This window comes from Nannospalax galili, unplaced genomic scaffold (assembly GCF_000622305.1).
Source record: "Nannospalax galili isolate Female #2095 unplaced genomic scaffold, S.galili_v1.0 scaffold346, whole genome shotgun sequence".
Classification (NCBI taxonomy): domain Eukaryota; kingdom Metazoa; phylum Chordata; class Mammalia; order Rodentia; family Spalacidae; genus Nannospalax; species Nannospalax galili.
Window position 1 is genome coordinate 1,860,869 of NW_008357637.1, and position 24,492 is coordinate 1,885,360.

Sequence of the window (24,492 nt, forward strand, 5' to 3'; positions counted from 1 at the left end):
GATACTGTAGTTTTCTAGTTATGCTAGTCATGGACTGGGACTCGTTAGTTCACCTCTGTGAGCTTCAGTTTCTTTATTTGTAAAATGGTGGTGAAAGAATCTCTACCTTACTGGGCTACTGGAAATATTAAAGGAAATAAAGCCTGGGCTAGTGGTGTAGCTCAATTAGTAGAGTGCTTGCCTAGCATACATGAAGTCCTGGGGTCTATCCTCAGCATCATGGAAAATCAGTAAACAAGCAGGTAGTCCCAGCACTCTGCTCAACCTTGGCTGTATAGTGAGTTAGAGGTCAGCTTGGAGTACATGAGACCCTGTTTTTAAAAGGAAAACAAATAAATAGCCTGTATAACTGCTTAATTATTTATCACTGTGTAACAAATTTTCAGACAACTAATACTCTATCAGCCAGCATCTGAGAGCCAAGAATTCAGTGATTAGCTGGGTGCCTCTGGCTCAGGGTCTCAGAAGGCTGTAGTTGAGCTATTGGCTGGAACCGCCACTCTCTTGTTCCAGGCTGCTCTTGAACTCATGATTCTCCTGCCTCAGCCTCCCAAATGCTGGGATCTACAGGTGAACTCCATCATGCCTGACTGTTAAAAAAATATTAATTATTTTTATTTTATATGTATGAGTGTATTGTCTGCATGTATGTAAGTGCACCTGTGTAGTGCAATGCCCATGGAGGTCAGAAGAGGGCATTAGATCCCTTGGAACTGGAGACAGTTGTTAGCAGCCATGTGGGTGCTGGGAATTGAACCTGGGTCCTCTGCAAAAGCAGCCAGTGCTCTCAGGAGCTGAACCATCATCTCTCCAGGCCTTTGCTTTGTTTTTAAAAATAGACACTCTGGCCATAGTCATTACAACATGGAACTAGTAATGAGAGAGAGAGAGAGGGAGAGAGAGAGAGAATCAAAACTGCCATAACAGAAGCCACAGTCTTCGCTCACCCAAACCTCAGAACTTCACACCACTTCTGTCATCCATCATACTGTATGTATCCTAGGGCAAGGAGCTGGACCAGGGTGTGAACAGTTATTCATAGTGGCAGTGTTAAGATTATAAATCTAGGGATGGTGCATACTGGTAATCCCAGCGCTTGTGAAGCTGATACTGGAGGATTGAAGGTTTGAGGCCAGCTGGGCTACATCACATAGTGAGACCCTGTCAAAAAAAAGGGTGGGTGAGAAATGTGCAAAGATCTCAGCATTTATGGGATAGGGTTGTAGCTTAGTTGGTAGTAAACCTGGCATGCATGAAGCCCTGTGTTTGATTCCCAGTACATCGTAAACTGGGTATGGTGGTCCACACGCAGTCTCAGCACTGGAGAGGTAGATGCCAGAGAATCAGAAGTTCAAGGTTGTTTTTGACTACATATCAAGTTTGGGGCCAGCCTGAGTTATACGAGACCCTTCTCTACAAAGGAAAACAAACAACAACAACAAAGCACCATTTAAATAGAAAAAGTAGACATTTCTTCTTATTTTTAAATTTGTGTGTGTGCACATATGTATGCACATGTGCACATAAGTTACAGAGCATGTGTGGAGGTCAGAGGACAACTTGCAGGAGTTGATTCTTTCCTTCCACCATGCTTGGCAGCGAAAGCCTTTATCCAGTGAGTCATCTGTTGCTCCCCCTTTTAACATTTGTTTATTTATTTATTTATTTTGTGTGTGTGTGTGTGTGTGTGTGTACGTACGTGGTGTGTATGTGTGGAGGTTAGAGGATGACTTGCAGGTGTCTTTTTCGCTTTCTACCATGTGAATTGAATTCAGGTGGTAGTTGAGCCCTCTCCTGAGTAGGCATTTCTAAAGTGATTTTTCCCCCCTGTTGTTATGAATGATTTTTTTGGAGGAGATGTGAACAAACTTCTGTTCATCTCAGATAGGATACCAATGACAGACCAAAGAAAAAATTCCACCCCAGTCTAGCTTGGTGAATGAGTGAGCTTTTAGGGGTTATTTGCAGGATCATGAGTGACTAAAGACACCTGCATCTCTACACTCTACAGGCCCAACCTTGCATGGGTGACGGTCTGAAAGATGCATCCCTGGAGCTTCCTGTCCCACTTGCAGGCAGTTCCCCAGAAGAGAGACTCCTTTCCCCAGCAATTGCTTACTTTGCGTATAAACCTTGGAGGGGCCTATGGATCCTTAACTCTTTCCCCAGCAATTGCTTACTGTGTATAAACTTTGAAGGGGACTATGGATCTGTAACTCTTTCTCCAGCAATTGGTTATTGTGGGTCTCTCCCTCCCCTCGTGGGCCATTGGCCACTGATCCACGATCCACACGGACAAAGGGAGCAGAAGCGACGAACTGGGTCAGGACGGCCAGTGAGCACGACAGACCTTCCAGGGAGTCAGATTCAGTGATACAACTCCATTTATTCAGTAGGGGTCAGGGAAAAATGTAGTGTGGAGGCAGCAGCCAAAGCTTCAGCTTTTAGGTGCTCATAGTATGCTTTATTTACATGTGGCAGGGGGATCCTATCATCTGACTATAGGGCAATGCCTAATTATCATACAGAAAAAACCTGGGGGCAGTTTTATTGCAGGTAACTATGCCAAAGGTCATGTTCCAAATAAGGCCAGGCATCCGTGCTTGGAGGCACTTTCCAGGTCAGTCAGGCAGAGAACAGGAGGGCCCTGCTAAAAGGAGTCAACCTTAACAGCAGGGTTCCCCAACAGGTTACTTTTGTGTATAAACTTTGGAGGGGCCTACTGATCTGTAACTCTTTTTCCAGCAATTGGTTACTATATATATAAACTTTGGAGAGGCCTGTGGATCTGTAACTCTCTGAGCTTCCTCTGCTTCTGTTTCATTTGTCTCCGGAGTCTTACAAGAGCCATCCTTCTCTCCCAGGTGGGAATAGTTCAATTCAGAAGAAATGGCTACCCAGCAGTAGGCATTTCAAAGATTATTTTTTGTCCTTGAAGAGGCTACTAGATCATGATTTTAAAAAACCTTCTCCTACACACACAAGAGAAAGTTTATTGCTAATTGAAATATTACCTTAGGATAATTAACTTTCTCACTTATGCAGTCTATATCAAGCCCGTTTTTTTCCTTCCGGTTGGCCTATGATAACTCTGCCTTTGGGGCCTCACACCACCATGTCTGTATCACAAGTAAGATTATGATTTTCCTATATGATCAAATAGAAATAGGTCAAAACTGAAAGGAACATACTGTCTCCTCGAACTGGCTGATGCTGCTTAATGCCCACCCCTCCAAGAACTGATGTTTCAAGAGACGGCTCCCCCGTGTCATTCCCCGTACTCCACGCTCTGTGCATAGCAGCTGTTCAGGGGATTAGAGAGGGGATGCAAGGTGCTGTGACCAGAAAAGTGAATGAGGGCCACAGCAGGAGAAAGCTGCCCAGACCAGTGAACACTGGAGGAGGACAGACAGCTTGACAGCAGTAGGTGGCTTCACCATGCGGGATTATCTGTTAACTAGGTTAAAAAAAGAAAGCCACCCAATGTCCGTATCACCGATTACTTTTCAGCTGAGTCTTCTAACTCAGGGGACAAGGAGACAATGAATATTAAAGAAAAATCCCAGCTGCCAAGGAGAGTCTTAGGAAGTCAGTTTGGGTGGTTAATACTTGGTGGTAGCTTCTTTTATAAGGGCCAGATTAATTTTCTAATGCTGTTTTCTACTTTAATGTTATTGCTTTAATCATTAGAATACCACCCCATCCCTTCAGGCAATAGGAAGCTATTGAGGATTTAATGAGATTCATATTGCTTCAATGTTGATGACTTCCTGCATGCATATTAATCAATCCTGACCTTGATCTTAAATTCTTTCCCAGTACAGATTCTCTCAAGTATACCTACCAGATCCCTCGGTGTTCCAAATACCTGGTTTGTTTCCAAAATTACATAAAAGAACATTAAATCGAAAGTTCAGTGTGTGTCAAATTTTCAGTACCCTTGTCTGATTTGTCTTTCAGTTCGTGATGTGACCATAAATCCAGAAAATGTAGGGGGAGTAAAATCAGTAACTCTTTAACAGGATAAGATTTAGCCTTGTTTAAAAGACTATCCTTCTTGCTCTATGCAGCAGACCTTGAATATGCCCTAATTGGTTGTCTAGGTCACTATTCCAACTGGCAACTCTCAGAGTTCATCCAGGCCACAGAGCTTTTCCTGGTGGCCTGTGTGCACTCCGGCTGTCAAGCAGCAGGACTGGCCCCATCTTTTAGTTCAGACTCACCACCCCCCATGCCACAAAGGCCTGGGAATCCTGGGCTGGCCACCTGGTCTCCTCATGTCCCACGTTTATGCATCTGCCCCAATTGTCCCCTCAGCCACCTTGACAGATTTCCTGAGCAACAGCCCTTTGAATTAGGACCCACAGACAGGAGTTAGAGAATGTGAGAAGAGAGATGACAAGTCTCAAGAGTCTAGAAACTTGAAAGTGCAGGGAAGCAGGCGGAAAGGACCCCACTGGCCAGGGCAAAAACTAAGTGTGTTACAACTGGAGGGCAAGGAGGTACATCTCCAAGAGACAGGATGTGAGGGCAAAGTAGTAGGTGAAGAGGTGAAGGAGTGTGTGTGTGGTGAAGCCAGCCGCTGACAGGAGGAACAAAAGATACCTTTGCCTGTGAAAGAGGCCACATGTGTGAGAATGGGAAGAGGACTGTGGAAAGAGCCAGTGGCGGTCTGCCCTGCAGAAGCTGACCTCACTCCCTACTGAAGGGCATTATAATAAGAAATATAATTACAAGGATGAGTGGGTAGCTCAGTAGTAGAGTGCTTACCTAGCATACATGAGGCCCTGGGGTCAGTCCCTAGCACCACTTAAAAAAAAAAAAGACAAACCACAAATAGATATATACTTAACATATTATTATATTACACTGAAATTGTTTTAGGATGTCCCAGGTAATTCTTATTTGTGGGTATGTAGAGTGGTGTTTTTGTTGTTGTTTGTTTGTGTGTATGTGTGGGGGAGTGAACTGAGGATCTCATGCTTGCTAGACAAACACCATACCAGCCAAGCTAATCCTCAACCCCACGTTGAATGTTTTAGCTTTGGCATGCCCCAACCAACCAAGAAGTTGGACAGTATTGATTTTGATGACTGTATGTGCTTACCCTTTGAAATTTTTGGGTTTTGTTTGTACACAGATTTGTTTTTGTTTTTGTTTTTGAAGTACTAGAATTAAAACTAAGAGCTTTGCACATGTAGGCATATGTTCTACACCTGTAGTACAAACCCTAGCCTTAGCTCATTTAATTCTACTTCTAGAACCCTATTTAGGAAATAATCGGAGATATTGACAAAGATTTAGGTTGAAGGATACATATTAAACTGATATTTGTGCTGACTAGTTTTTGTCAACCTCACACAAACTCGTCACCTCAGAAGAAAGAACTGAATTGAGGAATTTCCTCCATCAAACTGGTCTGTGCACATGTCTGTGAGGCATTTTCTTAATTGCTAATTGATGTAGGAGGGCCTAGCCCACTGTTGGCAGTGCTATCTCTGGACAGGTGTGCCTGGGCTGTATAAATTTAGCTAAGCAAACCAGGGAAAGCAAGCCAGTAAGTAGTGTTCCTCCATGGTTTATGTTTCAGTTCCTACCAGGTTCCTACTTTGAGTTCCTGCCTTGGCTTCCCTTAATGATGAACTATGAACTGTAAGCCAAATAAACCCTTTCCTCCCCAAGTTGGTTTTGGGAAGAGTGTTTTATCACAGTAATAGAAAGCAAACTAGAACAGAAATTGGTACCAGAGTGTACAGCTTTTGATACAACTATTGCTGTAATGGACTTGGCCATGATGTTTTTTGAGGGAGGATTGTGGAAGTGTTTGAAACTTGGGGCTGGAAAAAAAAAAAAACTGCATGCTCAAAGCTTAATGAGGCATTGTGGGAGCTTGGACAATATGCTTAGAGAAATGCAGACAATGGAGGCATGGCTGGGGAGTTTCAGAGTCCCTCAAAGATGCTATCAGAACTGTATGATATTTTTTTTACTAAGAATGTATAGAAATGAAACCATTTGTGCTTTACTGTGACAATGGATACTAGTCAGCTGGGGCTGAAAAATTGGCTGTGATTAACAAGAAACCAGTATCACTAAGGTGAAATCTTCTGGGAAGTATTTCCTCAGGATCAGTACACAGAAGCTGTGGTTCAGAGGGGGCCAAGGCTGCATCTTAAGCTGGAAGCTGAACTTGGTAATGTGTAAGAGTTTCCCATGTGGTACTAGTTTTGACAACATGAAAGTTACAAAATTGAAGGGGTCATAAAGAGAAGCTGAGGCTTGATAACCATGAGAGGCCTGTAGAGAGACTTTGGTGAAGGTACAGCCTTAGTTCAAGTGAAGACCCCCAGTATTGAAGAGGTCATGAAGAGAAGCTGAGGCCTGGCACCAGGAGAGGCCTGGTAAAGGTGAAGCCTCAGTTGCAGTGGAGATTCCAGGATATTGGAAATGTCAGGGGTGTGGAATGGCCAACAAGGACAGTAACAGGTATGGAATGGAGCTAGCCTGAACCCACAAGAAAAGATGTGTGAATGTACTATGGATGGCAGAGACTAAGAGGTAGGGATACCGAAATCCTTTGGAGCCAGGAAGATCATGAGTGGATCCCAGACACTGGACACTGAATTATTTACATTATTCAGCTTTGGTTTTGCTTTGATCTAATTGTATCTGTGCACTGGTTCTCCTCTCGTAGAGTAAGATGCATTTGTTTTTTATTTTATAGGAGCCCACAGTTAAAAGACTGAGTTTTTAAAGAGGTATTGGACTTTTAAAGTGTTTGAATTTTGTAAAGACTGTGGGACTTTTAAAGTTGTACTGTGTTTTATATCCACTTAATCTTTTTTATACCCCCCAGTATACTTTTTTTCCCCCAGTCAGGGTCTCCCTGTATCCCTAGCCCAGCTGGCCTGGAACTCACAGAGATCCACCTGCTTCTGCCTCCCAGGTGCTGGGATTAAAGGCAAACACCGCCATGCCCAGTGAAATATATCAAAATTTACTTAATTATTTCTCTATTCCACTGGACATTGAGGTTGTTTCTAATTCTTTGCTAAAATATTGTTTTACTTTGCTTTCTATTGCTGTGATAAAACACTCTGATCAGAAACAACTTGGAAGCCGGGCATGGTGGTGCGCACCTTTAATCCCAGCACTCAGGAGTCAGAGGCAGGTGGATCTCTGTAAGTTCAAGGCCAGCCTGGTCTACATAGTGAATTCCAGGACAGCTGGGGCTACAGGAAGACCCTGTCTCAAAAAGACAAAAAAAAAAAAAAAAAAAAAAAAAAAAAAAAAAAAGATAAAGTGGATAAAGGCTCTCAATGAAGCCTGACAACTTGAGTTAGATCCAGAACCTACCTAAAGGTAGCAGAAAAAAACAGACTTCAAAAAGTCCCCTGACCAACACAGATATACCATGGCATCACATACACAGTAATTATATATGTGTAAACTGTATTTTGAAGGCTGGAAAGATGGCTAAGCAGTTAAGAGCACTGGCTGCTCTTACAGAGGACCCAGTATGGGTTCAGTTCCCAGCACCCATAGGGTGCCTAACAATTGTCAGTAATTCCAGTTCCAGAGGATCCAATGCCCTCTCTGATCTGACCTCCAAGGGCATTGCACGCATGGTACGCTTACACACAAAACACACATACACAAAAATTTTTTTTTAATTGAAAAAGGAAAAACTGTATTCATGGGCTAGTAAGATGGCTCAATGGATAAAGGCACTTATTGCCCAAGCCTGACAACCTGAGTCCAAACCCCAGAATGTACATGGTGGAAGGAGAGAATCCACTCCTGGAAGTTGTCCTCTGACCTCCACTCACACACCATGGCTTGCATCTCTACCCCCCCAACCCCAACATACAGAGACCAAAAAAAAAAAATACACTAGGGACTACGGCTGTGGCTTGTGGTAGAATGCTTGCCTAGCACACACTAGGTCCTGGGTTGAGTCCCCAGGACTGCCAAAAAAGGGGAGTACATTGAATCACTCCGCTCCTCCTTAAAACCTTTTCTTGGCTTCCCTTTGCGCTCACTGTGCAAACCTGACCTTCAAGGCCCCTGTGTTCATATTCTCACTCCGCTCTGCAGTTCCTCTACTAGTCTCCTGGCTTGCTTCTAAGGCACTCGGACTCTCTAAGCCCTTTCCTCCTTCTGGTCTTTGCATGTGCTCTTCTCTGGCTCTTCATCTGGTTAGTTCCTGCTTGTCCTTGGAGTCTTAGCTTTGTCAGAAGGATTTCCTGACCCTTCCACTTGAAGAGGAGACCACCCACCCAAAATATATTCTTCCAGTATGGTTTATAGTGCCTAATATATATCACATTTTTAAACTGCATACTCATTTGTATGGTTGTTCATTTAATTCCTCTTTCCCCTGTGGACTTAGTCCATGTCTCTCCTTTGTGGGAGAATTCAAGTTTATTTTCTACATATTTTTTAAAAAATATTTTATTTTTATTTTATGTGTATGAGTGTTATGCCTGCATGTAAGTGCATCTGTGTCGTGCAATGTCCATGGAGGACAGAAGAGGCTGTCGGATCCCCTGGAACTGGAGTTTCAGACAGTTGTTAGCTGCCATGTGGGTGCTAGGATTCAAACCCAGATCTTCTGCAAGAACAGTCAGTGTTCTTAACTGCTGAGCCATCTCTCCAGCCCCTATTTTCTACATCTTAAACTCAAATTTTCATTTCTGTTGCCATGTTTTTGACCCATGGAAGTCTGTCTTGTTCCCTGAAAGGTTTTTTTTTTTTCTTTTTTTTCTTTTTTTTTAAAGACTATTCTGTTCTTGGGACTGGAGAGATGGCTTATTAGTTAAACACACTAGCTGCTCTTGCAGAGGACTGGGTTTGATTCCTAACACCCTCATGACAGCTAACAACCATCTGTAATTCCAGTTCTAGGGAATCCAACACCTTTTTCTGACTTCTGTGGGCATTGTACAACACAGGTGCACTTATATACATGTAGGCAATACACTCATATACATAAAAAATAGTAAATACATTGTTTTAAAAAGTAATATTCTGTTCTTGTTTTGTAGCTGTATTACTTTTCTTGAATATATTGTGAATAGTTTTCTAGAATTTTTCTTCTCTAAATAGACTGTTTCTTCTGAGTTTTCCTACTTTATTTGTGGCGTGGCATTTCTTTTCTACCAGCTGCTCTTGCATTTCTTCCCATCCATTGTTATCTGGTTCCATATAAGAGTGTACCATTAAAAGTTTGAATGGGCTTGTGAAAGTCAAGACTGAGACCTGTCACAGGACTATAGATGATTAAGAGGACTTAAAATGAATTGCCTATGGAATTCTGGATTGGATCCTAGAACAGAAAAAAAGGCTTTAGAAGAAAAACTGGCAGAATTTGCCCAAAAGGTGAAGGCCTGGCTGTTTTGGAAACCAAGTGGGAAGGCAGGCAGGTAAGGTAGGTCTCAGCACCCTGGCATGCAAGTGTTCACTTCATCCTTTCCTGCTTATCAGCTCTTCCCACTCACCCCAGCCCTGTCTTGGCATTCTCCAGTTAGAGACCTGTTTCACCTTCTCCTGAAACAAATCCTGTTGTCTTTGATGAAAATGGTATTGGGGTAATTAGAGTAGTCATCCCACTTTGTAGAGGATGAGATCTGAGGGCTTCACTGCATTTTAAACAGACTTCATGCACTTCTGATTTCAACTTCACTTCCTTATGTCTGGAGTCCTGGTGCTGCCAGTTGACTTCCCAAGAATTCTTGCCTCTGTGTGTGAGCAGGATTCTGTTTCCTTGGTTCTCCCAAGCCATTCAGCTGTATCATCTGCGTTTCAGCTCCTGATCTTTTAAAAGGTGTGTGGTTTTCTCTGATCTTGTACAGGTCCCTGCCTTAATCTATGAGAGGTAGGACTAGAGGTGCAGCTCAGTGGTAGAGCACTTGCCCTGCATGGGTGAGGCTCTGGGTCCAATCTGTAGCACACAAAAATAAGTAAGAAAGAAAGAGGCAGTGGGTATCTTTTTTTATTTTTTTAACTTTGAAATGAATTTTGATACATCTCAGCCAGAAGTATGTTTTTATATATAGTGTATGTTTCCTTTTACCGTAGATTTATCATTTCTTTTGTGGGATATCCTTAATCTAATTGGCAATCATTTTTCTGTACACAGTAACAGATACCCAACTTAACGAATGGTTCTCAGGATTTTTTAAAAAATACTTTATTATTTTTATTTTATGTGTATGAGTGTATTGCCTGTATGTACGTGAGTGCGCCCGTGTTGCAATGCTGTGGAGGTCAGAAGAGGGCTTCGGATTCCCCTGGAACTGGAGTTAAGGATGGTTCGTAGCTGCCATGTGGGTGCTGGGAATCGAACCAGGGTCCTCTATAAGAGCAGTCAGTACTCTTAACCACTGAGCCATCTCTCCAGCCTCTGGTTCTCAGGGTTTTAACCACCTTTGATATAGAGATGAAAAGTTTTCAAGGCTTTCTGTAAATCCTTTTATCTTCTTGTTAAATCATGGGCAAAATAACTGTTAATGTCTGAAGACTGTTTATCCATGGCTCACATTTTGTCCACCTTTACTAATTCTTTAATTACTTCATATCTTGTCATTTGATTAGTCACAGTCTTTAGTAATTAGTAATTAGTCTACTACCAAACATGAATTTTCAATAGTGAAAAAGGCACATTTCTTGCCCCGGGGGAGTTTGCACCCTAGTGGAAGGTTTAGATGTAGGAAGGTGATGGTGATGGTGATGGTTAATGAGGGTTGGGGTACACCATGACTGTGAAGCACAGAAATAAGCTGCCTACTCAGGTCTTAAATAATTAGAGAAGTTCACATTTTAGAAAACTGAAAGGTTGAACAAAAGGGAAACACAACAGTATTGAAGGTAGAGAAACAGTAAGTTAAAGGCCTAAGATGAAGAGAACATGTTTTGTTTGAAGCAGATATAGCCTGAGGGTCCTGGGGCAAGGCCAAGTTTCAGATGATAAAGCATGAGCGGTCTTCAGGATCCAGATTATATGACATCTGTACACTATGTTAACATGGTAGATTGCAAAAGGGCTACAAATGCTTTCTCTATAATGTGGATTCGTTTGAAATATGACTGAAGCCCTTCTTGTAGCTCTGTTCTGTTTTGTTTTCAAATTTGAACTTCGCTAGTAACTTTTTCTTGGTGGGATGATACAAGCTTGTCAGTTGCCCCTTTAGATTCTGCCTCTTGGATGATTCCCCCTGAGACCTGCATCATTTGTTCCCTGACATACTTCAATAGCTTTTTCATTTACCTCCCTTCCTCCAGTCTGCCTCTAATATACTAGTTTTAAGATAGAATTGAAACTCCTGATTTTAGAACACAAAGCCCTCCTGTTAGTCAGCTTCCCATTACTGTAACAAATACCTGAGATAAATCACCTGAAAAGGAGGGAAGGTTTATTTTTGCTCATGGCTTCGGAAGTTTCAGGCTATGGCTGATTGGCTTCATGGCTTTTGAACCTGCTTTTGAGACAGAACATCATTGTGAGGAGCATTATGGTGGAGGAAAGCTGCTCACCTTACAGTGGTGATAGAAAGGGGTAGGGTTCCAACATCCCACAAAGAACACTCCCTCAATAACCAAATATTTTTCCCCCAGGCTCCTACCTCTTAGAGGTTCCACTACCCCCAAATAGTACCACAGGTTGATGACCAAGCCTTCAACAAACAGTGTGTTCATATTTTGACCCCCAGAATAATCTCTGATTTTGTGGTGGATCCTGTTTGCTCAAGCCTTAATGCCTATTGATCTGTGCTCTATGTGTGACGTGCACACACCGCTACTAATCTTCCTCTAGCACTAACTTCTGCACATTCTTAAAACTCACCTCAGGTATCATTTGACTCATAGTACCAGTATTGGCTTCCATTATCATCCTGATGACAGCTCTCATGCTATATTATAACTGTTAGTTAATTGGTTTACTATGGTATACATTCTAGACTATAGACTACTTGAACATAGGCATTCTAGGGCAGTAGGTGTAGGGTAGGGCCCAAGGGTCTGCACGTTCAACAGAACACTTGATCTCTGGTTGGTTGGTTTCTTTTTCTCTTCTTTTCTTTTTTCGCCATGTGGGACCTGGAGATAAACTATGAGACTTGGTGGCAGGTGCCTTTACCCATTGAGCCATCTGACCAGCCCATGGGCCTCAGATTTATGTAAATTCTAAGATCCACTTCAGTTCTGAAATATAAGACTTTTCCTCCATACAATTTTACTGTTATCGGAGAGAGAGGAAAAGAATTGGGGGTAGCTGATTAAAACAGCTAAAGCATAGGCAGTCTTCTTTCATGCCCACCGTAAGACAGCTTATTGTATACTGAAATGCAGGGTAAGCTAGATAAGTAGAAATAGATAGACAGCCTATTTAATAAGAGTGTTCACTAAATGTATCCAACCATTTACTTGTTAATTCTAAAACCACTTATTGAACCAGACACTGCTGTAGTCATCTATAGTACAGCAACATAGACAAAAAGTTCTACCTTTGACAAGCCTGCATTGACAGACAATCAACAAATGTACTAAGTATTTTTAAAAGTGGTAAGTACTGTGGAAAAAAATAGAACAGCAAAGGAGACTTTCTTTTACTTTTTCAGTATTAGTAATACACAGAGAGCTAGGCCTCATAGTAGGGGCATGTAATCACAGCTTCATGGGAGGCAAGCAGGAAGGTTACAAGCTCAAGGCCTACCTACCTAGGCTTGAGTGAATTCAAGGCCAGCCTGAGCAACTTAGTGAGATCCTCTTAAAATAAAAATTAAAAGAGCACTGGGGACATAGGTCAGTAATAGAGCATGTACTTAGCATGGGCAATCCCCAGTGCCTCAAAAACAACAACAAAACCTCTAGAGAGAATTATTTAATTTGAGCTATTTAAATAAATCATTTTAAATGGCAGAAATTAGCCTATACTCAATCAGAATGATAACTTGGGATTTGAAAATATCAGGTCTGGTTTCCTTTCATAAAATTGACAACAAATGGCTTTCCTGTCTTGTCATTGGGAAAATAATAATTCAGTGACTCTGGGAACTGCTTGCAGGGAATAAAAAGAAAATTATGTTGACATAAATCTTTGCACATATATATGAAGCCACAAGCTGTAAAAAAGTATTTTCTTGTCTGCAAGGTCAAATTGATCTTATTATATAAAACAGCAGCAGGGTTGGTGAGATAACTCAATGGATAAAAGCATTTGCTACACAAGCCTGATGACCTGAGTCTGAGCCCCAGAACCCATGGTGGAAGGACAGAACTGACTCTGAAAGTTATCCTCTGACTGTGGCACATGCCTGTCTGCCTGCACTCACACATATCAATATGCACATATACACAATAATAATATTTTAAAAATCAAAACAAGGGCTTGGAGATGTAGTTCAGTTGCTAAAGTAATTGCCTATCATGCACCAAGCTCTGGGTACAGTCCCTCCTCACACCATATAAACTAAGTGTGGAACATGCATGTAATTCCAGTATTTAGGAGGCAGAGGCAGGAGAACCGGAAGTTTAAGGTCATCTTCAGCTACATAGCAAATTTGAGGCTAGCCAGGGTTTCATGAGCTGCTGTCTCAAACAACAACGATATAAACTTTTACCTCAGGACTTCTTAACTCTCTGTTTGAATGTTTTGTTTGCATTTTCACATGTAGGTAAAAATGATGTGGATCCTTTTAGAATTTCTAGGGAGGCCTCATAGAATGGAATGAGGCAGAGGACTTCACCCTATGGGATGCTTAGAAGGAAAGCAGTCTGTTTCTTGCAGAGGGTGGGAAATCACTACATCTTTGCTCTCAAATAACTTAATCAAAAGATTTAATGTTTCATTGTAAACAGTCTTAAAAGTCAAAATTAATGTCACCTGCAGAGTAAGCTAAAAGAGCCTGAGTATTGTTTTGCACAGCAGTTGAAATTGTTTTTCAGAGTCCTACCGTAATGAAAGACTTTCCTTGTATTTCTTAAAAACTAGAACTGAGTGGTAATTCTGATGACTGTCAGTTCCTGTGGGGTGTTTACACAAAGGTACTTTTAAATGAAGAGTCATTTTTAGAGCAATTAGGGAAGAGGCTAGACAGAGAAGAGGCAGCTCAGGGGCCCAAGGGTCGGGGTTAAGGCTTATTGACAGGACAGGGTCAGGCTGCTGCTCCTTCACCACTGCCCCATGTACCTGCCCTCCGGATACACCCAAGACCTTCCCGGCCTCTACTCCCTGCCCCAGGCGGAACTGTCCAGAATGTGGTAAGGAAAGGAGGAAGAGGAAAGCAGGTCTGCTGACACATTACAGTTCCATATTGAAATGCAAGTTTGAAAATATTTGTGTATATTTTTCTGGCCTGGATGTTGTATCACATTAAGAAGAAGAAACCTTTAAAACACACAAAGCATTGTCTATTCTTTCCACTTTGTAGTTTGCAGTTATTGCATCCCGAAGAAAGAAATTGCCTGCCTAAGTAGTCTTTTAATTTCATTTTTTAGTTTTGAGTTACAGGTTTCTGGCAAGCTCCGTGACCACTACTGTTACCTGGTGGCGCCTATATTTCATCAAATTTAGACATGCAGACTACCTGGACCCAGGCCCAGATGAACTGTTGTGACTGATAAACATGATCCCACCCTGCCCCCATGCAGACCTCTGCTTTTCCCTTTAAGGGAACCTAAGACTCTGAGTCACAGGATCCCCAAGGGAGCCAAAGAAAAATGTGTTCCGGCACTCACGTTTGCTCTGTGGTTTTCTCTGCTGCATCTCCGCCTGCCCAGAGGCTGCTGAACATCCCAGCAGTGCCCCCACTTCGCCAGGGTTGGTAATTACTGGAGGGAACATTTTTGTTTTGTTTTGTTTTGTTTTTAATAAAAACAAGCAGAGGCATCTATCAGTACTCACAGCAAAGGCAGAATTTGTTTGACATCTTCTGATTGCTGCTTACAAAAAGAATGACAGCAGTTATTACACAAATAAAAAGATGGTGTTTGTTGGTAGTTTTCTCATATCCTGAGGATATCCTTGATATTCTTACTGCTTTTCTTGCATGCCTAAGAAATAATAGTCATTAATTTTTGAAATTTGGGTTGTATTCGATTTGGCATTATAAAAATTCAGATATTAAGCAAATATATGCTTTTTAGTTGTATAATCTGCTAGGGCTTTTCCTTGCCTAGAGCATGTTTCAAACACTTGTTTTTAAGATTGCAGGGTGAATATTATCAGCCAATGTAATTAAGCATAATTGCATTTCCTATGTGAATTATTTTTAGTCTCTTTTAAAATGCATTCATGATTATTTTCCTCTGTACTAGCAATTCTTGTAAGTTTGCCTTGATAAAAGGTTATGGAAAAATTGTCTACTTGCTTAGAATCAGAAGTCATGAATTTCATTTCAGTTTAACTTAGAAGTTTTGAAATGAAAATGTGGTCCATAGTCAAGTGGGGAAAGCATTAAAGTAACTGCTTAGGGGCTCAAGTTTTTGTTTCATGTCATGTTAATGTGATCTGAGAAAAAGAATTAATCTCTCTCTGACCTAAGATATTATACTGGGGAAATGTTACAGTGATTCTAGTCCCTGACCTCACCCAGTACTGTGACAGCATCAGAGCCCAGCTTCTATAGGTATAGGGTAAGGTGGGAATTTGCTGGGAAGGGAGCAGAGAGAACCTTTTAGAATGTTGGTAGTAGCTTGTTTTTTTGTTTTGGGGATTTTTTTGTTTTCAGTCTTTTTGAAACAGGGTCTCTCTGTAGCCCCAGCTGGCCTAGAACTCACTATTAGACCAGGGTGGCCTTGAACTCACAGAGATCTGCCTACCTCTGCCTCCCAAGTGCTGGGACTACAGGTGTGAGCCATGATGCCCAGCTTGTTGGTAGTAACTTGTATCTTTACAGGTTTTGTACATTTGTCAAAAGGTCACTGAATGGTTGCTTAGTATTTGTTTATGTATGTGATATGTACATTTTTCCTCCTATCTCCAAAAAAAAACAAAAAAGGAATCTGTAAATACATATTGAAATCTAGTTAAATGATAGGCATGTTGTCTCATAGTGATGGGGAGGAACTGATCTTGATCTTTGAGTCTTACTTTGACATGCATTTTAAAAGAAAAAGATAAGAAAAACCACATGTGTGGTTGTGGCTTTACCCGTAATCTCAACAAAAGAACCAACAAAAAAGATGAATTGGTAGATAGATGGTGAGGTATTTAAAAATGTCCTGGAGAGCAAGTGCAGTGAAATGCCAGCTTCTAGGTGGTGAATGTGATTACTTACTGTAAAATTCTCCCAACTTGTGTACATTTCAGATTTTCTCTACTAGAATGCTCCAACTGAGATTGGCCTCAGTGCCAGAGAATTTGCCAAGCATGCATAAAGCCTTGGGGTCGATCTCCAGCACTGGGCTGTGCTCATCCAAGACCTGTGCATCTCTCCTTTAGTCCTCCTTAACTCAAAATCAGAGCACTTGGGTTAGTACCAAAAAGGAGAGGAATATTAATGTAGCCATTTTGGATACAGAAAAAGTACCCAACTCGTACTTTCTCTGGTTACCTACTGAGACCATTACCAAGCATGGAAGCCAAGGACGTCTTTGCAAACAAGGGGAACTCTGAGACACTGAAGCCACAAAGCCCAACCAATGACCTCTTTGGTTAGAAAAAAAAATTGGCCTCCAGAACCCTCACCATGGAAAAGGACATGGCCCTTGACACTTGATCTTCACCCACAGCATGCAGGTGACTCCCAACTACATTCCTATGTTAAGGCTTTAGCAAATGAAAATGGGCCTTCAATTTTCAGCCAAATCCCAGAGATTTGGCCATAAACACCTCCACTTTTATCAGAATGCCAAGCTATCTCTTACAACCTGACAGACCTCTTTTTAAGATATCTTATAGTGGACTCTGTGTGTGTGTGTGTGTGTGTGTGTGTGTGTGTTAATCTTCAAGGGTTAAAAGGGTAAATTAGTTCTGGTGGAATCTGAACCAAAGTTTTAAAAGCTAGTGATAATATATTTTACATGAGGCCATGTTGCTGAGTTGGTTCTTGAAAAGCAAACTGGAAAGTCAAGATTTGAAAGACTGCAGTTCTATCTGGGTTTCACAGTGAACTCTGACCAGTTAGTTTATCTCTATTCTTTGATTTTCTCCCGTAGGAACTACAAAGTAAAGCCTGACACAAAATGCCCAGCCCATGGTTCTCAAACTTTCATTTGAATTAAATAATGAGTTAATTATATAAGGAACTTAAGTGTGTGAAAAGAGTTATTGGATAGTGGATCTAGGGCAAAGCCTGGACATCTGCATTTTATTAAATATCTAGGGTAATACTGATGGAACTGTTAGACTATGTGGGATATGACATGACTATGAAGGTTTTGTCTTTAATTTTGTTTTCTGACAGGGTCTTGCTAGGTTGCTCAAGCTGGCTTCAAACTCATGGGCTCAAGAGATCTTCCTGTCTCAGCTTCCCAAGTTGCTAGGACTACAGGAGGCTACTATGGATGTGTTTTGATGTGTAATACAGTGATTGACTGAAACCTCTTTCTCTCTCTGCCTCCTTCTCCCCGTTTTAGCATTTGGCTATGGAGAAATTTAAATATACATTAGACAGTATAGTATGATGAAGGTCCATGAACCCATCATCCATTGAAATCCCAGTCACCTTACACCCATCCCTGTACTCCTCCACAGATAATGTGTGGTTGAAATGTTAGATGTATCACTGTGTCTGTAAATATTTTAGGATGCATCTCTAAAATATTAGAATATAATTTTTTTAGACAGGGTCTCCCTGTAGCCCCAGCTGGTCTAGAACTTGCTGAGTAGATCAGGCTGCCTTGATCTCACAAAGATCTGCCTGCCTCTGCCTCCTGAGTGCTGGGACTAAAGGTGGTTGCCACCACACATGGCTAGAATATAAATAAGCCATTGTAGGGGCTGGGAGGTGGCTCAGTGGATAGACTACTTGTGCTTGGGTGTGATAACTACTGTCTGGGTCCCCAGAGCCCATGTATTTCTGGGAAGGTATGGCAGCTCCCACAACCTTGGGAGGTGGAGATGGAATCCCCAGGGCAAGCTGCTTACCTAGACTAGCTGGAATTTGTGAACAGCGGGTTCATTGAGAGACCATGGCTCCATAAATAAACTGGAGGGTGGAGAGATGGAGCAGGGGTTAAGAGTGCTTGCTGCTCCTACAGAGGACTGGAGTTCATTTCCCAGAACGCACATTGGATGGCTCACAACCACCACAACTCCAGCTCTAGGGACTCCAAATGCCCTCTTCTGGCCTGCACATGCATCTGAACGCTGTGCAGACACATACACATAAATAAAAATAAAACAGACCTTAAAAAAAGTGGAGAGTAATTGAAAAAGACACCGAACATCAACTTTGGGCCAACATGTGCACATGCACACACAACACACATTACACACACCTACACACATACACATCCAAATATCATTACACAAATACCTTACTATATTTGAGAATGCTCTTAGTGTCAATTTTTCGATGCTGGATTTCCTCATCGTCTTTCCTAGCATCGTTGCTGGAATTGAGAAGCAAACACAGCCACACACTGCATTTTGACTGGTGTCTGTTTTTAATCTTTTTGTTCTATAGGTTTTTTTCTCCCTCTCTTTTGTTTTCTTTGTGATTTGCTTACTGAAGAAGCCAGGCCATTTGTTCTATCGATGTTCTCATAGAATTTGCTGCCTTTATTCCCTTTATTCCACGTAGCCTCCTTTCCCTCCTGTATCCTGTGAACTGGTAGCCCTGTCACTTCTGTTCATCAGATTTGAGATCAGGTTTTTGTGCAGAATACATCATAGGAAATGTTCTATCCATGTACTTAGGGCACATGTTTTATTCCTGTGCTATTTATCACACTTTTAGCTACTGATGATCGCTGTTGAAATCTGGTCTCACTATGTAGCTCTGACTGACCTGGAACTCACCGTGCAGACCAGGCAGGCCTCAAACTTGGGCAATCATCCTGTGCTAAGATTATAGGCATGAACCATGCCTGGCAAAAGTTTTTAAGCAAGTGATTTTTTTTTAATTAATTTGTGTGTGTGTGTGTGTTTTCCTGGGGATGGGACCCACAATCTTTTGTATGCTAGCACTCTACCACTGAGCTTGAAACCTATTCATTCCTTAGGGAAATTCCATATTTTAACCTGGTAGTTCATGAACTTTTCCCTCTCATCACAGATTTTTTTTTTCTTTTTAAGTTAGGCTTTTAAAGCATTCACAGTTGTCACAGTGAACTGCAGCTGCCTCCTTAGACATTCTGTTTGTTACAGAAAGTAAAAAGGCTTTTTGCTTTCATATCATAGTTTCATTTGTGTGTGTGTTATGTGTGTGGTGTCTTTGTGTGGGTGTGTACCTGTGTGTATGAACGCTTGTACATGTATATGCACATGTGAGTAGAGTCTAGAAGTGGATATCAAAAGTCTTCCTCAGTTGCTCGCCACCATATTATTTGAGACGGAGTCTCAATAAACCTAGAGCTTATCAATTCAATTCAGCTGGCCAGGGAACTCTAAAGATCCACCTACCTGTCTCTGCCTCCCCAGTGCTAAGATTACAGGTGTGTACTGTTGCACCTGGAGCTTTTTTTTTTTTGGAATGTTGATACTAGAAATCTAAATTCAGGTCCTCATGCTTGCATAGGAAGCACTTAACCAACTGAGCCATCTCCTCAGCCCCTTGTTCTTAAATCAGGTGTGGTGTCTCACACCTGTAATCCGAGCACTTGGGAGGCTGAGGCAAGAGGATCTCAAGTTCCAGACCAGCCTGGGCTATACAGTGAGTTCCCAGGAGAGCCTGGGCTGCATAGTAAGTCCCTATCTTCAAAAACCAAGAGATTTAAAATAATGACATATTATTGCCGAGCATGGTAGTACATGCCTTTAATCTCAGCCTTCAGGAGGCAGAGGCAGATGGATTGCTGTTGAAATCAAAGTCAGCCTGGTCTATGTAGCAAGTTCCAGGCAGGCTGGGGCTTCAGGGAGATTCTCTCTCTCTCTCTCTCTCTCTCTCTCTCTCTCTCTCTCTCTCTCTTCCTCTCTCTCCCTCTCCCTCTCCCTCTCTCATATAATGTGTATATATAGCATATATAATCATAATTTTATATATGATATAATAATAAGATTTGTCTAGTGCTCCCACCTTGCGTTTCAGTTTCTGAGACATATAGATAATATGGCTGAATGGATAGTCACATGATTGAGCAGAAAATTTGAGTCTCTATACTGAAATCATAGTTGTAGGAAATTTTATTAAGCTTATATAAGTGATTCAGAGTGGCTCATTCTGTACCACCGTCCCATTCTGAGGAAAGGGGGTAATGACATAAAGTTGCCGGGTAAAGGGTTGAGGATTATTACTTACAATAGTAAGCACATTGGTTCCCACAACCCAGCTCCTCTTTGAGAGCCATGGGAAGGCCTCTAGAAGAATGAGTTTGAATATGCCAGGATCACAGGAACTGGGAAGAAGTAGACTCATTCCTTCATTCCACAAATGTCCAAATTGCCAGGTGTATGTCAGATACCAGAAGAGATGGTAAATACTAGAAAGCTCCCCACTGTCATGTAAAACTGCTGTGTCTAGGATTATTATCTTAAATGTGTGTGGATATTGAAGAGTATGCAGTGTTTATACACCTATGATCACATGCATGATTTCATACATATACATTACATTGTCATTTCAAACTAGCTTTTTCTTTATTTGCCTTCTGTTATCATTTGTATGGAAGTTTGTGTGAAGTTGACTCATCCCCTGCTTTTCAGGTAGAGGTTGAATTAATGATAATTTGTAACATGCTATTGTCTCTGTTTATGTGGATAGCTCTTTTGACAGGAAAGTAAAGTATGTTTTAAAAATTAGACTCTGAAAGAAGAAAATCCAGGTACACAGTGATAAGGATTTTGCCAGGCTGAAAGTCCTAAAGAAAGGGAATGACAGATTCCCCACAACTGCATCCCGGTGATTTGGCAAGTGATTGAAGTGCGTGGTGGGCTGGCATGTGTGGGAGGTACAGCATTCTATTGGGGAGCCATAAGACACAATTGGACAGATAAACATGACAACTACAAAATGGAAAAGGGGCTTGAAGGAAATAGAGTTAAGAGGGTATGAGTAACTGGGAAGACCACTTTAGAAAGAGTGGTCCAGAAGGTCTCACTGATGAAGTGACATTTAAGCTGAGCCCTGAAAGACGTGAATGAGCCAAGGATGTGGGTAGCTGGTGAAAGGGCAAATGCAGAGACAGAAAGGGCTTAGTGTGTCTGAGGAACAGAAAGGGGCCCCTTCTAGCTGGAGGGCAGTGAGAGACTGGGAAAATGGAGCAGGCAGCAGAGATGGTGGAGCCAGACTTGCAGCCCTTCTAAGCCATCACAAAAATCTGGAGCTCTGTTCAAGAGTCAGTCGACAAATGCTGAAGAACTTTAAGCAGAAAACTTGGTGATTACCTTCAAGTAGACTTTTTTTCTGTAGATATGCGAGTGTTCCCCACCGTGTGTGTGTGTGTGTGTGTGTGTGTGTGTGTGTGTGTGTACATGAGCTTCATGAATGATCCTGTCCTGTCCATAGTCTGCAACTTGGTCTTTCATTTATCAATAATATCATGGGCATCTCTGAAAGGTTTATAGAAAAAAATGTTTGTTTTGCTGTCAACTATATGACACATAGATTTTGATATGTAAACATTGGAAGTTAAAATAGAAAATTAATTTCTTAGAAGTGAAAAGGGAAGGACAGTGGTTGTTTTTAATCTCATTATAAATATAAATTCAGTTCAATAATTTAAGAACATTTCTGGGTATGGTGGTTCATGTGTGTAATCCCAATATTTGGGAAACAGAGGCAGGAAGATTGCTGTAAGTTTGAGGTCATCCTGGGCTACAGAATGAGACCCTATTTTTTTTTTTTCATCTTTTTGAGACAGGGTCTCCCTGTAGCCCCAGCTGTCCTGGAACTCACTATGTAGACCAGACTGGCCTTGAACTCACAGAGATCCACCTGCCTCTGCCTTCCATGTGCTGGGATTAAAGGTGTGTGCCACCATGCCTGGTGAAACCCTATCTTTAAAAAGGTTTTAAAGAACGTTAAAGGGGCTGGAGAGATGGCTCAGTGGTTAAGAGCACTGGCTGCTCTTGCAGAAGACCTGGGTTTGGTTCCCACCACATGGCAGCTAACAACCATCTGCAACTCCAGTTCCAGGATTTCTGACACCCTCTTCTGGCCTCTGTGGGCATTGCATGATAGGGATGCACTTAAATACATGCAAGTAAACCACTCATATACATAAATAGAAATAAATTTAAAAACATTTAAAGAACATTAAACATATATTCTGAACTAAGGTGCACTCAGTGTTAAAGAACTTACCTAGCATGCATGTGATCTTGGGTTCAACCCGTAAGTACTGCCCAAAAAAGGGGGAAAAAAAGGATTCCAACAAGTATTTTCTCACAAATTACTCATGATTGATATATGATTTTAATCACATATTTATCATTGAAGCAACTTTACAATTTTTGGACTCGTAGATTCAGCATAATCTGAACAAAGAAAATAGATAAGAATTCAGCAGACCACGTGTGTTCAAACCCTAATAAACCAGGAGATGCTCAAAACTTCAGTTTCCTACTGCTAATAATCATAAATGTGCTTATTTCTTTTTAAATATTTTATTTTATTATTATTATTATTGGTCTTTTTGAGACAGGGTCTCCCTGTAGCCCCAGCTGTCCTGGAACTCACTATGCAGACCAGGCTGGCCTTGAATTCACAGAGATCCGCCTGCCTCTGCCTCCCGAGTGCTGGGATTAAAGGCGTGGGCTACCACACCTGGCTATATTTTATTATTTTTATGATATGTGTATAAATGTATTGACTGCATGTAACCTGTGCCATGCAGTGCTGATGGAGGTCAGAAGAGGGCATCAGATTCCCTGGAACTGGAGTTATGGATGGTTATTAGCTGCTGGGATTTGAACCCAGGTCCTCCGCAACAGCTACCAGTGCTCTTAACCACTGAGCCATCTCTCTACCTGCTTGCTTGTTGTTGTTGTTTTTTTTAATATGTATAAGATTTTGGGGGAATATATACCAAAATAAAACTTGAACTATAAAGCTCAAGCATCTTTTAATTCTTGCTTATTTGTAAAACTTAAGCAGAAGAGATAGTAGGAGAAAATGACTCTCACAGTGAAGCTGAGATAGGGACTATGTTCCACACAGTCTGAGTATATATGGCAAACAAATGTGTTCCAGTCTTGAGTAAATGAAAAAGCTGTAGCCCACAAAAATAACTACCTGTCTGTGAACTCTGACATAGCTCACTTATAAACCTGCTTTTTTAAAAATTGCAAAAGTGGAAATGAATGAACACAGACATAAATAAGAAGGTCCAAGAATGTGTGACACAGCATTGTGATGATGTCACAGAAGAGATTCCTCCCAAAGCCCGTTTGTATCCTTAACCCATGAAACCTAGCCTCAGACTTCAACAATCCAAAGTATCTATTTGTGAGCATGCATGTGTGTGTGCACATGTGCAGGTGTGCACATCTGTGTGTAGAAGGCAGAGGTCAATGCCAAATGTCTTCCTCCATTGCTCTCTACCTTATTCTTTGAGACAGGGTCTCTCACTGAACCTGAAACTCACCGTTTTGGATAGACTGGCTGGCCAGTGAGACCCCTGGAATCTGCCTGTCTCTCCCTCCCCCACTCCCCCAGCACTGGGGTTGCAAGCAAGTGCTACTACCTGACTTTTATGAGGGCACTAGGAATCTGAATTCAGGCCCTCATGCTTGAGCTGCAAGCACTTTACACACTGAGCCATCTCCCCATCCCAAAAGTGTCTTTCTAAATTCAAAGCCTAACTATGCTTCTGGTTTTGTAAGAAGCCATGAGCAATAGCAGTGCAGTCAGCAATTACCTTTCTGCCTTTTATCTTAATTTAGAGACATGAGAGCAACATCAATTAGGAGATAATTCTGTTTCCTAAGAAAGTGTTTCATTGAATTTTCTTTTATACTTAAAAATGAAAATATATTTAGCTTCTTCAAATATTTAACAGTATGTGATGCATTTGTTGAAGGATGTCTTCATTTCTATAATTAAGCACTCGCATGCATGTATGCATGTGTGTATCAGATACTAAAAATGTATTTCTATTGTATATTTTAAGAAATTGTGTTGAAGAATAAAGACTGAATGACAATTTGGGAATTATTTTCTCTTTAGTCATCATAAACTTCATAATTCACTAAAAAGGAAGAGTAAAGCTATCTGCAGTCCCCCCCAGCTTCATATTTATAAAACAGGGTTGTCGCTTTTTTTTAAACAAATGGCATAATTTGAAATTATTGAAAAGATTCACTAGCTCCAAGCTATCTCCACTCCAGCCCATTTGCGCAACTCTGTGAATTCCTTCTTGGGTTAGGGAGAATCCCATAAAGTTTTA

At 41.4% G+C, this 24,492-nt stretch overlaps 1 protein-coding gene across 6 annotated transcripts in view; it reads left to right on the forward strand.

The window, feature by feature from the left end:
• Nucleotides 1-24,492, forward strand: part of Metap1d (methionyl aminopeptidase type 1D, mitochondrial) — a 92,846-nt gene that overhangs the window by 15,957 nt on the left and 52,397 nt on the right. For 3 of the 6 annotated variants that reach the window (XM_029557281.1, XM_029557282.1, XM_029557283.1), the window contains exon 2: nucleotides 16,313-16,741. The exons of the other annotated variants lie outside the window; for them this stretch is intronic. In XM_029557281.1, coding sequence (XP_029413141.1) covers nucleotides 16,645-16,741 — 97 coding nt within the window. In that variant the 5' untranslated portion in view covers nucleotides 16,313-16,644. The remainder of the gene's footprint in view (nucleotides 1-16,312; nucleotides 16,742-24,492) is intronic. 6 annotated transcript variants of the gene reach the window in all.